Genomic DNA, 11,873 nt, shown 5'->3' with positions numbered 1-11,873 from the left:
GCACAACGCACTCTCCGACACTGGCCGACACTCTCGACAGGTCCGTTAGTACGCTCTCCCGCGGGAGGGTGAGGTTACAACAGATTCCGTCACGATGACCGGCTTCTCGGGACCCACAACCGTGCAGCCTTTCTCACGCAACGCACTTCGTGTGTATGTGTGGGCAGTGAGAAAAGAGTAAAGGAGATAAGCAGCATCATTGACCGGGGCAGCATGAGGAGACGCACCAAAGGGCGCAAAGGTATGGGCATTGACTATCATAATGTTACATCTTCGCTACCAAACGATGAGTGACGGTGGCGATGATTCCAGCATACTGATAACCATCGGGACTGTGTGTGTGTGTATGCTTGTGTGTTTCGTTGCTGGGAATGGGAAAAGGTCAACATTTAACGCCCACCGCATTGCCCTCCAAGTGTGTATGTGGGTTGTTGGCTCATTGCCCACTTTCAAATGAATTCAATCATTGACCATCCGTCCCTTTCTCTTTCTCTCTCTCTCTCTCTCTCTCTCTCTCTCTCTCTCTCTCTCTCTCTCTCTCTTTCTCTCTCTCACACACACACGTTGTGCGGTGCAATATCGTTGCTTAAGAAGCTTTAACAGAAGCGGTGGGAGTGTATCTATTGCTTCCATCATTGCGCTAACGACACTGGCGCCCGGTTGTTCATCCTGATAAGAAATCGAGAGCGGCGGCCCTTTCCCTTTTTCTCTGCCACCTGCCTTTTCGTTTGGGTATGATGGTGCAGAGTACGATCTTACCACTGGGGATGAATGGTTAGTCGTGGGAAGCCACATTGGGGGCCACAAAATGAGTGGCAACTTAAAATAAAGAGCAGCGAGCAGTGGTGCTAAAGTGTGAGGTAAATTGTGTAAAAAACCAAATACAACCGCTGATCTTTGGGTAAGAGAGAACTAAATAGACCATATTAGTCATCTCAATTTCATGTTTTGATTTGGTTTTCATGTATCAAATAGTTTTATTTCTTTGCTTATTGGTTCCTCAAATGTACAACTAAGTACAGGCGGTCCCCGAGATACACGGTTAATGGGGACCGAAAACGGCCGCAAAATACCGCGTATCTCGAATTTCCGCGTAAGTCGAATCTCGTGATTTCCAGCTAAAATATTAGTAATGTTCGTGTAATTTTGCAAGTAGGGGGAGGTTATAGTTACTTTATGAATTAGTTGATATGATTCTTACTGAATATAACTGTTTTAAACCTTTTGATATAGTTTTTAACATTCGATCAAAACGGAAATTATTTGGCAATTTTAAATTGATGTGTCAAATCAGTACAATTTGCTCAAAGAATTGTCAAATTTAGAAAACCGCGTATCTCCGAATCCGCGTATAAGAGGTACCGTGTATCTCGGGGACCGCCTGTAATACTAAACATATGTTTGAATGCTTTTTGATTTTTGTTGATTTGCTTTTTAATTATTATTCTTGTTTAAGCCTAAAGGAACAGTCCAAGAAAAAGGGCTTTACCGTGGTACCCGTCGTGGTTTCGATCCTCATATGGACCGTCTCCCATGGTTTTGATCAGTCTCTAAAACCTGAAATGACCGCGTTGATCGTAACGCCGAATAGAATAAGAAGTTGAAGGAAAATTATTAATTACAATATAAAAATAAATATAACAATATAAATGTTAAGCTCATGGATTCAGCAGGACTAGAGAGACTTCTGTTGCGTCATACAAAACATATTTAAAAAATGGGACAATCCTATTCTATCTTAATGTTATAGAATTTCCTCTTTCTGTAATTTTCTTATTTCAATTAATTGATTGATTGAATGGTAATGATTTTTTTTTCTAAAAGTTTGTTTATTATGGTTAATGATTGTTTATGCATCAGAAAACGATTGTAAGTAATTGCAAAATTTGGTGGAAGGTATCTTTTTTTATATAAAACTACTAAAATATAATCAAGCATTGAGATTGCTTGATTGCTGGACTTGCTTTTATTTGAATAAAAAAATGACACGATTCTGTTGTGCTATACAAATACATGAGCTGCACTACTTACGTAATATTTAAGTTTCTTTACCAAAGTTAGAATTAAAAATGTTCCGTAACACAAATGTGCTTTTGTTTGCGATCGTAAAAGCGCTTGTTAAAGACTGTTGGTGGCAAAAGAAGGTCCATAGGGACTTCTATATCATTTTTCAGAAGAAAGGTTATCATTATAGTTCATTACCAGAAGATCATCAGTAAAGCGGATAAACTGATAGGTTTCGTCAATCGTCACTTCATAACTCTATAACTATAACGGATATTTATCGTATTAGGTCGCTTATTTTACACATTTTTCCAATCAGTACTTGAATATTTTACCGTTAAATGGTGTCTCTACTCTCCGTTCTGGATTCCGAATCTCTCAAATCTTGGATCTCCGAATTCTTATACACATACCATAGTACGATGTCCCTTACCGCAAACAATCTTTAATGTTTGATGTTAAATATGCAATCTCGAAATTATCTCCGCATTGGTTACCTAGAGTTGCAAATATTCTTATAAATTCTTATAAATATTCTTCTTAAATTATCCTATTTATTCTTTGATTGCAACACTGCGGTTGATATATTTAACAATCATCCACATGATATATACAACCATCTCAATCATGGATTGGCATAATAGATTACATCATGTATTTTTAATATAATTTTAAAGTACTTATAAGGTAGAGATGTACCAAATTCAGTATTTTCAATTTTGGAAAAAAGTCCATGAGTGTTCACCCGGTTTAAAGTTTTATCCGGGAATTTGGATCATTGGATTTTGCCAATGAAGCAACAGCTAAGGTCAGTTTTTGCATGTTGGATGTAATTGGTATCTGTGAAGTGATAGTGGAAATGTTAACATGCATGGATGCACGACGTTTAAGTGATTTCTGTAGAATATATCTTAAATGTACAACTTCAGTGATACAACTTGCAACAGAAAGCGTTTAAGCACTTGGGTAACTATTGGTGGATAGCGACTGTATGTTTGTATAAATCATTGGTTGAAAGTTCATCATTGAATCATGTCGAGAATCACTTTCATATGGCCCGCCGAGACCTTTTTTTTCAAATGTGCGCAGATCGAAAAAGTTGTTCTAATTATGAAAATGTGTTGAAAAGGGCATCCTTGTTTCACATTAGCATTATGGCATGGTCGTTGCAAAGGAAACCAGTATAAACGTATCTTTAGCATACATTTCGTATTTTAACTTCAAAATCTGTTAATTTTATTGAATCATACAAACATTAGGGGAATATCTGTCCTTGCTTAAACCGTAGTAAAAATACATCAATTTTCTAACCCGATCAGTGGATAATCCTTTACGCGTTTTGTTGAGCATCCACTTAAACTTGCATTCAAAAATTGTCATTTTCTTTCGAGTTAATTTTTATCAGATCCTACTTACCTACCTTCTATTAAATCTAATTGGCAGGATGCCAAATGTACCTTGTCAAACGCTTTGATTAATCGCTTAATTTGAGGGAAAAGTATTGCTCGTAATGATTGAAGCTGTTGAAATTGTATGAATAAGCAAATCGTTCTTACGAAATCATCGAATGAATCGTTTACAAACCAAGGTACAACATCATCACAGGGAAAATAAAGTCGTTGAACCATTGAAATGAACACAATGTTTATCAGGGTAAAAACGCGGTAAAAACCCAAAAACTAAGAATCGGGTCAAACGGTAAACAGTACTGATCACGAGGCAAATATTGCGCTAAATAAGTAGATAAAATTACGTCTATTCCTGACTTCATTTAAGCTACATTTGATCTAGTTTGCTCTTTTATTCAGCTTGCATCGTAAATATATACTGTAAATTTAGAAATAAGCATCAAACGAGCCACATAATGTGTGCAGAAACACTGCACTGTTTCTAGTACGCCGCATCAACATTGACTGGCAACTGAACTAAACTGAACGTATGCCCCTGTTGCCAGCCTACCCGATAGATTGCCCGGCATAATAAAACATAAGTTTATTTTTAAAAGCCCTCCAACTCTTCGCCGTTTTCACCTTTATCCACCTGGTGTCAACAGCCGTGCACTCGGCTCCAGGGACCTAAGCACTGAAGCCAACACGCTGAGGTTTGCTGTGGCATGCTTTCAGTTGATGGCACATACCACTTCACAGGCTTCCCGGGCCTCTTTCCTCACCCAAACCCGAAGCCCCAAAACCCAACAGGCGAGGCTATTGTGGTTGCAATGCTTCGGCACACTGGATAGATTTTCCCCGTCCAACCATGTGCATACCTGGAACGCTCACTAACATCATCACCACCACCACCACTAGTGCGTTGGAAGGGAAAATGTGCTTTCCATACGCACCCACCGGGATACATCGGAACGGAAATGAGATTCGGTTGATTCGGTCGGATAGAGTAGACACAATGAACCAGGGCTGAACCTCGCCCAGCTCCCCTGTTGCTTGTGTATGGTGACCGGTGTTAATAGCTACTCCTGTGGGAGGTTTTGGGAGCGTGCAGCCGGGAAAGGTCGGTGCCTTTTGGGCGGAAGGAGAAGGGCTGGCAAAATTGTTTTCGCTCTGCTAATAGATTGTTGATGGCCGATGGGATAGTAAGGTGAACGAGCTTTGGTGAACCGGGCGCCATCCTGGCATAATGATCCGGCAATGTTTTTGCAACTGTTGAACTTTCGTTCAGCCGGAGGGGAAGTGTTGTGATTTCTGTCTGTTTTAAGCTTAAAAATACATACCCGATGTGATAAATAATTTGAAAAGAGTTTAAGTTTGTTTGATGAATTTTAAACAGTATTCTTGGATTGTTTGAAGTTCATTTTTTGCTTTGAAACGTTTAATTTTCTGGATTTACTTTTACGCTTAATTTATAAGTCTTATTTTATGCTTTTAGTATTTACACATGCAAGAGTTTGTCACTTTCTATTTGTTTATTCCATTTTATTTTCAGGATCGTTCATATCTTTCTAACGTTCAACAGTATATATGTAAAGAGTCTGCTCATCCATTTCGCAATAAATCGCACTCTAACATATTTGCATTTCCAGCTAAAGGACTCCAGAAAGACATCCATTCAATACAGTCAGTACGACCCAATGCACACCGTTCGATTCCATATCGCTTCACCGTCCATCGAACCTTTTCACCGCCGGTTTCGAAATGTTGCGAAAATTTTGCGAAAATTCTGCGAAAATATAAAAGCAAAATCATCGCACGTGCCTTTTCAACAACACTTCGGGCCGGCTTAGCAGTATGAGAACACAACTCACCACCCAACCAACTTTCCAGCCCTTTCGCTTGCTTCCCCATTAGGCAAGGTGACGAGATGTTTCGCACCAGTTTCATTAAAATTTCACCAGCAAGCATAATGCACCAACGAGATGGTGTTTCCTCGTGCCTCTCCCCCTCCGGACCACCGAAAGGCATTTTACTTTAAGGGCTGAGCTTTACCCTGCTCATTTCCGCTCGATACTCCACAGCCGGGCAAGGATCAAAGGCTCACAGACACAGATAGCAGAGGCCTGGCAAAAATTGACTAATGAAAATCACAACCCAGAGGTGAAGGTGGAGGCTAATTAACCTTTCTGGTAGGACCGGAGTTTCTGGGAGTGTTTTCCTTGCTGTGGTTTTTTTGTGCTGACTGTTAGGCAGTTGGGTCGAGTGAGGAAGAGGAGGGAAATATCTTACGCTCCAAGGTGGCCCCACCTTTCCCGGAAAGTGATTCGCGAATCTTGGGCGCTTCCCAGTGCTCGCGGCAACACTTTAATTGAATTAGGATCACAAGAATGGAAAGCTTTCGGGGGTTTGCGGTACTAAATCTCCTGGTGTTTCGGTGCTAATGATACCAGCTGTAATCGCGGTTGCCTTTTGCGTTAATGACGGGTTTCAAGATGATTCAAGCTATTGTAATTAATCAATCGATTTAACAATGATATCAAGAGATTAAACTAATCAAACAACTCAAATGATGGCTCCCTGAGACACCAAACGCCCGATCTTTAAGCTTGTTGCTTCATGCTCCAACCAACTCTCCCACTAGAAAGTCAACCATCAGAATAGGCTATGTGGAGTGCAAAAGACAAAAACAAAAAAAAATCAAGTTTGTTCGGCTTTTAATAGCTTCATAACCTTTCCTTGGGGAGACCATTCCGTTTGCCGATGCATTAAAAATGAGCAAAATTCCAACTCAGCAGCAGTACAAGCAGCGTCAGAGCAGCCTTCCAAACCCCGGCATAACCCACGCACCGTCAGAACATCCCCCAGAGGAAATGGTTGCCGGTAATGGCGGTGAAAAAGGCAATCGGAACTTTCCATCACACCACTGCTCCGTCAGCCATGATGTGGACCTGGTGAAGCTGCTAATATCCGCCAACACCGTACCACGCAGGTAAGCACAAACATGGGGAACACTGGAATGTAAAACATTAAAGTCCCAGCGGCAGCACTTTGCGAGATGGATGGTAGTGCCATCGTTCGTTATTAATTTGTCGCGTCTAATTGGCGTCGCTTTCAACTTGCAGGCTCGCTCGCTGGTGGCGCCGGCTATGCCTGATCGATCATCACAGCCCCATCGCGAGGCTCGCCTTTCGCAGCGATACGGCAATCAAGCGCGAAATGTCACGCCAGCTTACCTACTACCCGGGCACGATACATCCGCTGAGCTATTTCCGGTAGGTATGGCGGCTAATGAACGGGCCGGCCTATTGGAGCGGCACTCATACTGACCCCATCGTTACAGCTTCATCTGGAACTGTCTGATGATAGTAACATTCGCGAGCGTCTTCCTGCTGATACCGTACGACATAACGTTTCTGTACCGGATCGAGGACTACTATCCCTTTACCGCGTTTCATATGGTGCTGTTGGGCGCGGGTAAGGCGTACCGATAGCTCTATTTCCTGCTATTTTGCAGTGCAGTGCGGTTTCATTTGCCTTTACAGATTTCATTTGCCTGGTTGATGTGGTGATAAACCTGTACACCGGGACGTACGACCGCCAAACGCAGCGTGTCGATCTGAACATGAGCGGCGTCCGGAAACGTTACCTGCGCTTCTGGTTCTGGATCGATGTCATCACCTCGGCACCGGATCCACTGTTGACGAGGCTCGTATGTCATCAACGTTATGGCTTCTATCAGGCAGGAGGATAACTTATCACTTTTGGCCTGATTTTCGTTGTTGTTGTTCCCTCAGATTCCCACCACAACGTTCGACAACTCGCTGGTGTACTGTCTGCATCGGCTCAACTTCCATGCCGGCTGCCTGTGGGATCTGTGGAGTCTGCTGTCGGTGATGAAGATCTTCCGCTTCCGGACGTTCCTGCGCTACATCCGCGGCCTTTGTGAGTGGTTCGGGCTGCGGCGCAAGGTGATCAAGTTCATCGCCATCCTGGCCACCGTGCTGACGGTGTTCCATTGGAGCACGTGTCTAATGTTTCTGGTGCTCCGGTTAGCGCAGGGAACTGATCCAGCCCAGATCGATCAGCGCTCCTGGACGATGAAAATATCGTTCTGGAATCAAACGTCTTGTGAGGCTGCTTCTTGTTGGATGCTCGTTGATTGGTGTTTAATTCTGAGGTGCCTTTTTTCATTACTTCCAGTGGTTCGCTACATGGAATGCTCCTACCGCACGCTGTACACCGTGGCACACATCACGCACGACTTCAGCGAGTCCATGACCTACGACGATATGCTGATGTCCCTGGCCTACACCATCAGTGGCTACATCCTCAAGATTTACCTGCTAGCGGAGTTGCTTATTTTCATACGCATTCTGTTTTCCAGCGCCAGCAAGGTAAGCAGCAACAGTCTCTCCGTCTTGAGGCTGTTATTGTTGGCAGTATGGTAATTGGAGACTGTTCCTCCATCCGTATCCCCAGTATCACGAGTATCGGTACGAGCTGAGCAACTACATGCGCCACGAGCAGCTGCCGGCCGCGCTGCAGCAGCAAATCTTGAGCTTCTACGACTTCCGCCATCCGAAGATCTACAGCCGCTGGTCGCTGATCCGGTCCGTGCTGGGGGAGCAGGTAATGTTGGGACAACTGACAGTGCTTTGGCAGTTTGGGTGTCGCGCTTTGAATCGCTTTCGTCTCTGTCCCTCTGTCCACAGCTTTACGGAGAGATGCGCATGCAGCTGGTAGGACCGCTGCTTCGGGGCTGTCCCCTGTTTCGGGCCGTGTTTACCGACCAGCAGCTGATGGCGTTGGCACTCGGCATGCAGTACCAGCTATTCATGAGGAACGATATTATTGCCCGATGGAACGGTGACGAGCGGGCCTGGCACATGGTGTTCATCGTGTCCGGCACGGTCGCCCTGTACACGAGCGGCTGGCAGAAGGTGCTGCACCTGGAGGATGGGGAGCATTTCGGAGAATTTCAGCTGCTCTTTGATGCGAACACGGTGGTAAGCGATGGTATGGGATTTGCATGTGCGACGATAACTGATAACATAACTCGTTGCTCGTTTGCATTTTACAGAAATTCCCCAACATGGTAGCGGTGGAAAACTCTCAGCTTTATATCTTGTGTGAGTATTTTTTTCCAATTTTGAGCCTTATCGATTGTCTCGCGTAAACCATGCCTAGCTCTGCCCCTCATGCTTCTTTTCCCCCATCCATCTTGGTGTCTGATTGCATTTTCCACGCCTGTGGTAGTAGTTTATTAACCTTTTTTTTGCCTGCATCCGGCATGCAGCCGACCAAGACGAACCGACCACCACGCCAGCACGAATTTCCTGCCCGAGTACGGACGCAAACAAAATCCAATTCCACGCCATCAGCACTAACGGTGTTACCACCTGGGAAATAAAACATCGCTCCATCCCCTTTTCTGAGGAGACGCGGACTGTGACAGGGATGGGTGTGGAAAGGAAGGGGAGTCCGAGAACGACTTGGAATGGCAATTGCGATTGAAATACTTTTCGTGTCATTTCACGCTCACACGACGGTGCCTCTCCCATGTCCCATGTGCATGCGCTTCTCTCCCCCTGTGCACCGCAGCCCGGGACTGGTTGGAACGGTTTCTGCAACCGCACCCAGCGCTGCGCCGGCATCTAATCGACCTGGCAACGGAACACCTGCACCAGATGGAACAAATGCAGCGTGGCAGCGTGCTGGAAGCGCTGGAACATGTCGAGACGGTGCGAATGCAACCCACCGCCGGCAGCAGTGCCAAGCCGCACCAGCGCTAGCGGCAACGAACGAACGAGTGCGCAGTGCGTTTCCTGCCCGGCCCGGATGAATAAATCCCACCGTGGAGCCGCTTACCTGGGCCGCTTCCGACTGCCACCTCAATCCGGGCCCCGGCGACAATCAATCATTTCCGGAACTGGAGAGGAACAGTGCAGAGGTGGGTCGATTTGATTCTGTTTGCACCGAGCGATGGTAACATTATTTCCCCTCCCAGAGCAACATTGCCACCAGCCACCTTCCGCATGGGAAACGGTATTGTGTTGTTTGGTGGCGATTTTTTTCTTCTCTCACTCGTTTTGTTGCCACTTTTCCGATTTATTAATATTAAGTGTGGCAATCGCTACGCGATCGCCGGCTGCTTCACCCAAGGATGGCACCCGAGGCCCCCTTTCAATGGTGCAAACGAATTTAATTAAATATTTCACTTTGAAGCGGCATGTGCGATGCGAAGTCGTTCAAACGGGTGGAGGGTGAGGCCCAATAAATCAGTTAACACGCGGCAGGTTGAAGATACATTTTGGGTCCACGTGTTGTTCAATTCTTTACGCCACCCAAACGGAGCCGGAAGCCCTCTGAGCCGGAAGCCGGTATGAGAGGTTTGAAGTCGAGGTGAAATATATTACTCAAGAGCGATGAGTTTGAGTGGGAATCAAGCAATATGAGTGGAGGTAATTATTAATTGAAAGCATGGCGTTTGTGATGCGGATTTGATTTCCCGTGCGCATTTGGCACGCACGCAGAAACCCATCTAAGTGGATGTGAAATGAAATTATGAGCCCTTGAATGGGTGGCAGAAGCACCGTAATGTAAGTGAGGGATTGATTTGGCTTAAAAACATCACGAGCAATTCAATTTGTTCATATTGAACACGCGCGTGTGAAGAAGATACATGAACGATAAGAATCCTTCATTATTTAATAATTATATTCGTGGACTCGATGCAAAAGGACACACGCTTGCGGACGCTAAATACACTTCAGAGATGAAAATCAGATAACACTTGGCCGTCATACGGAAGATGATTGACAATAGGGGTCGTTTTCATTGTCACGATGGGGGAAGGTTGCATTGTTGCGTAGAATGAGTTCTGGTTATCCGCGCTTGGGTCATTTTTAGTGTGTCTTTGATGTTTTGAACAACTACGTAATGGATTTGGCTGGCCATGACAGGCTAAAATTGAAACTGTTCCGAGTAATGCAGATGGATTATCTCTCAAATCATCCCTTCCGTGCAACTCATTACGATGTACGTATTGAAGAAACAAAAGAAAGGTAGATTTGTGTTATTGTTTTTTTATTATTAAATCATACTTCCGATTCATGAGAAAAAAGGGATTGCAAACAAGTCTGTCGTCAACGTTTTTGCTGACGATCGATACCACCATCCGCTGCTCAACATCTGCGCCCGTCGATCGAACGAGCGAGCGCCACCCATTTCGCTGTGTGCCCCCGGAGCTCAGTGACTTTCACCCTTCTTGCCGGCCACGCGCTGGAAATCGTCCATCTTCGTCGTCGCGATCGGCTGCCCGATGAAGGCCAGATGGTCAATGATCGTCGTCTCGCCGCCCGACTGATTGTCCTTCACGAACAGCTGTATGTTCTGCACGTTCTGGAACTTGACGAACCGCAGCTTGGTCGGGTTGCCCGTCTCCAGGTCCTTCGGGTCGATCTCCAGGTCCTGCACCGACACGTACGAGTCGGCCATGTCGAAGTCGAGCGTGCGCGGCTGGTTGATGAACAGCTTCACGTGCTTGGGCCCGTGCGTTGGCGGCGCCTTGATTTTCAGCGAGTGCAGCTTCACCACCTGATTGAACGTGATCGAGATGATCAGCTGCTCGTCACAGTCGGACGCCAGGTGGCCGCCGGACGCGGTGAGCGCATTCGTCCACGGGTGGTCGTCCGCCTCGTTTAGGCACTCGCACTGGTTCTTCTGGATGAAGGTGTTCAGATCGAGCTGCAAATGGCGAAAAGAATGGGTAATTTAGTAGGTCATAGCTTGGAGAACGAAGTCGCAAGGACCATACCATTCCCTGCCCATAGTCCTCGCCGGACTCGTCTGCGCTGGCCACGTAGTGTTTCTGTATCTTTGCCTCTAGCCCGTTAATATCTGCACCCTGTAGTCGGTCGATCTTTGTCTGAAAAGGGAAAGAAAAACATGCGCGAATCAGCCTCATGGGACACCGGCGGATTCCCGCACTGTTTACCCTGGCACGGTAGAAGATGAAGGTTGGCATCGCGGAAACACCCTGCGTGGCCGCCGTTTCGGCACATTTGTCTACGTCCACCTTAAGGAACACGGCTTTCGGGTACTTGGTCGGCAGCTGCTCGAACAGCGGTGCAATGTTGCGGCACGGACCGCACCAGGTCGCTGTGAAATCGACCACCACCAGCTTACCACCAGCGGCCGACAGCTCGGCCTGGAAGTGTCCCTCGTCGTTGATGGCTTTTACCGCCATTTCTGTAGCTACAATTCGGCACAGATGCAACTGCAGTAGGTCGTGGAGTTTCCCGTAAAACGATGGATGCAATATCCACGAAACTGTAGGCAGAATTACGGCACAACCCCCGGCGGAACAGTTTTGTCTGTTTTTAGGGGCTTCGGCAACACAAAGCGCGACGACGATGACGATGATTTTTCGGTATTTTGCTCGCTGCTTTGACAGCGCTCTTGTGTGCAGAGTGACCAGAA

The 11,873-nt window shown here is 45.9% G+C and overlaps 2 protein-coding genes across 2 annotated transcripts; one reads left to right on the top strand and one right to left on the bottom strand.

Moving 5' to 3' along the window:
- The first annotated feature begins 5,278 nt into the window (after positions 1-5,278).
- LOC5667072 (potassium/sodium hyperpolarization-activated cyclic nucleotide-gated channel 2) lies at positions 5,279-10,457 on the top strand. The gene is made up of 10 exons (XM_061643401.1): positions 5,279-6,381; positions 6,515-6,664; positions 6,733-6,866; positions 6,935-7,101; positions 7,187-7,520; positions 7,593-7,786; positions 7,872-8,021; positions 8,105-8,398; positions 8,473-8,521; positions 8,994-10,457. The coding sequence occupies exons 1-10, from the start codon at positions 6,164-6,166 to the stop codon at positions 9,182-9,184; spliced, it is 1,881 nt and encodes a 626-aa protein (XP_061499385.1). The 5' UTR covers positions 5,279-6,163; the 3' UTR covers positions 9,185-10,457.
- Positions 10,458-10,461: 4 nt separating this feature from the next.
- LOC1276155 (thioredoxin-like protein 1) lies at positions 10,462-11,873 on the bottom strand. Its single transcript, XM_315465.5, has 3 exons — positions 11,389-11,873; positions 11,209-11,319; positions 10,462-11,138 (listed from the first exon to the last, which is right to left on the bottom strand). The coding sequence occupies exons 1-3, from the start codon at positions 11,638-11,640 to the stop codon at positions 10,641-10,643; spliced, it is 861 nt and encodes a 286-aa protein (XP_315465.2). The 5' UTR covers positions 11,641-11,873; the 3' UTR covers positions 10,462-10,640.

This window comes from Anopheles gambiae, chromosome 2 (genome assembly GCF_943734735.2).
Source record: "Anopheles gambiae chromosome 2, idAnoGambNW_F1_1, whole genome shotgun sequence".
Taxonomy (NCBI): domain Eukaryota; kingdom Metazoa; phylum Arthropoda; class Insecta; order Diptera; family Culicidae; genus Anopheles; species Anopheles gambiae.
The sequence above is the reverse complement of the archived record's forward strand: the minus strand, read 5'-3'. Positions and strand labels throughout refer to the sequence as shown.

Coding starts and splice junctions, on each gene's coding strand:
- LOC1276155 (XM_315465.5), bottom strand. CDS start 11,640: ATGGCGGTAAAAGCCATCAACGACGAGGGACACTTCCAGGCCGAGCTG. Junction 11,320..11,388: donor TCATCTTCTACCGTGCCAGG/GTAAACAGTGCG, acceptor TTCCCTTTTCAG/ACAAAGATCGACCGACTACA. Junction 11,139..11,208: donor AGGACTATGGGCAGGGAATG/GTATGGTCCTTG, acceptor CGCCATTTGCAG/CTCGATCTGAACACCTTCAT.
- LOC5667072 (XM_061643401.1), top strand. CDS start 6,164: ATGAGCAAAATTCCAACTCAGCAGCAGTACAAGCAGCGTCAGAGCAGC. Junction 6,665..6,732: donor CATCCGCTGAGCTATTTCCG/GTAGGTATGGCG, acceptor CCATCGTTACAG/CTTCATCTGGAACTGTCTGA. Junction 7,102..7,186: donor ATCCACTGTTGACGAGGCTC/GTATGTCATCAA, acceptor TTGTTCCCTCAG/ATTCCCACCACAACGTTCGA.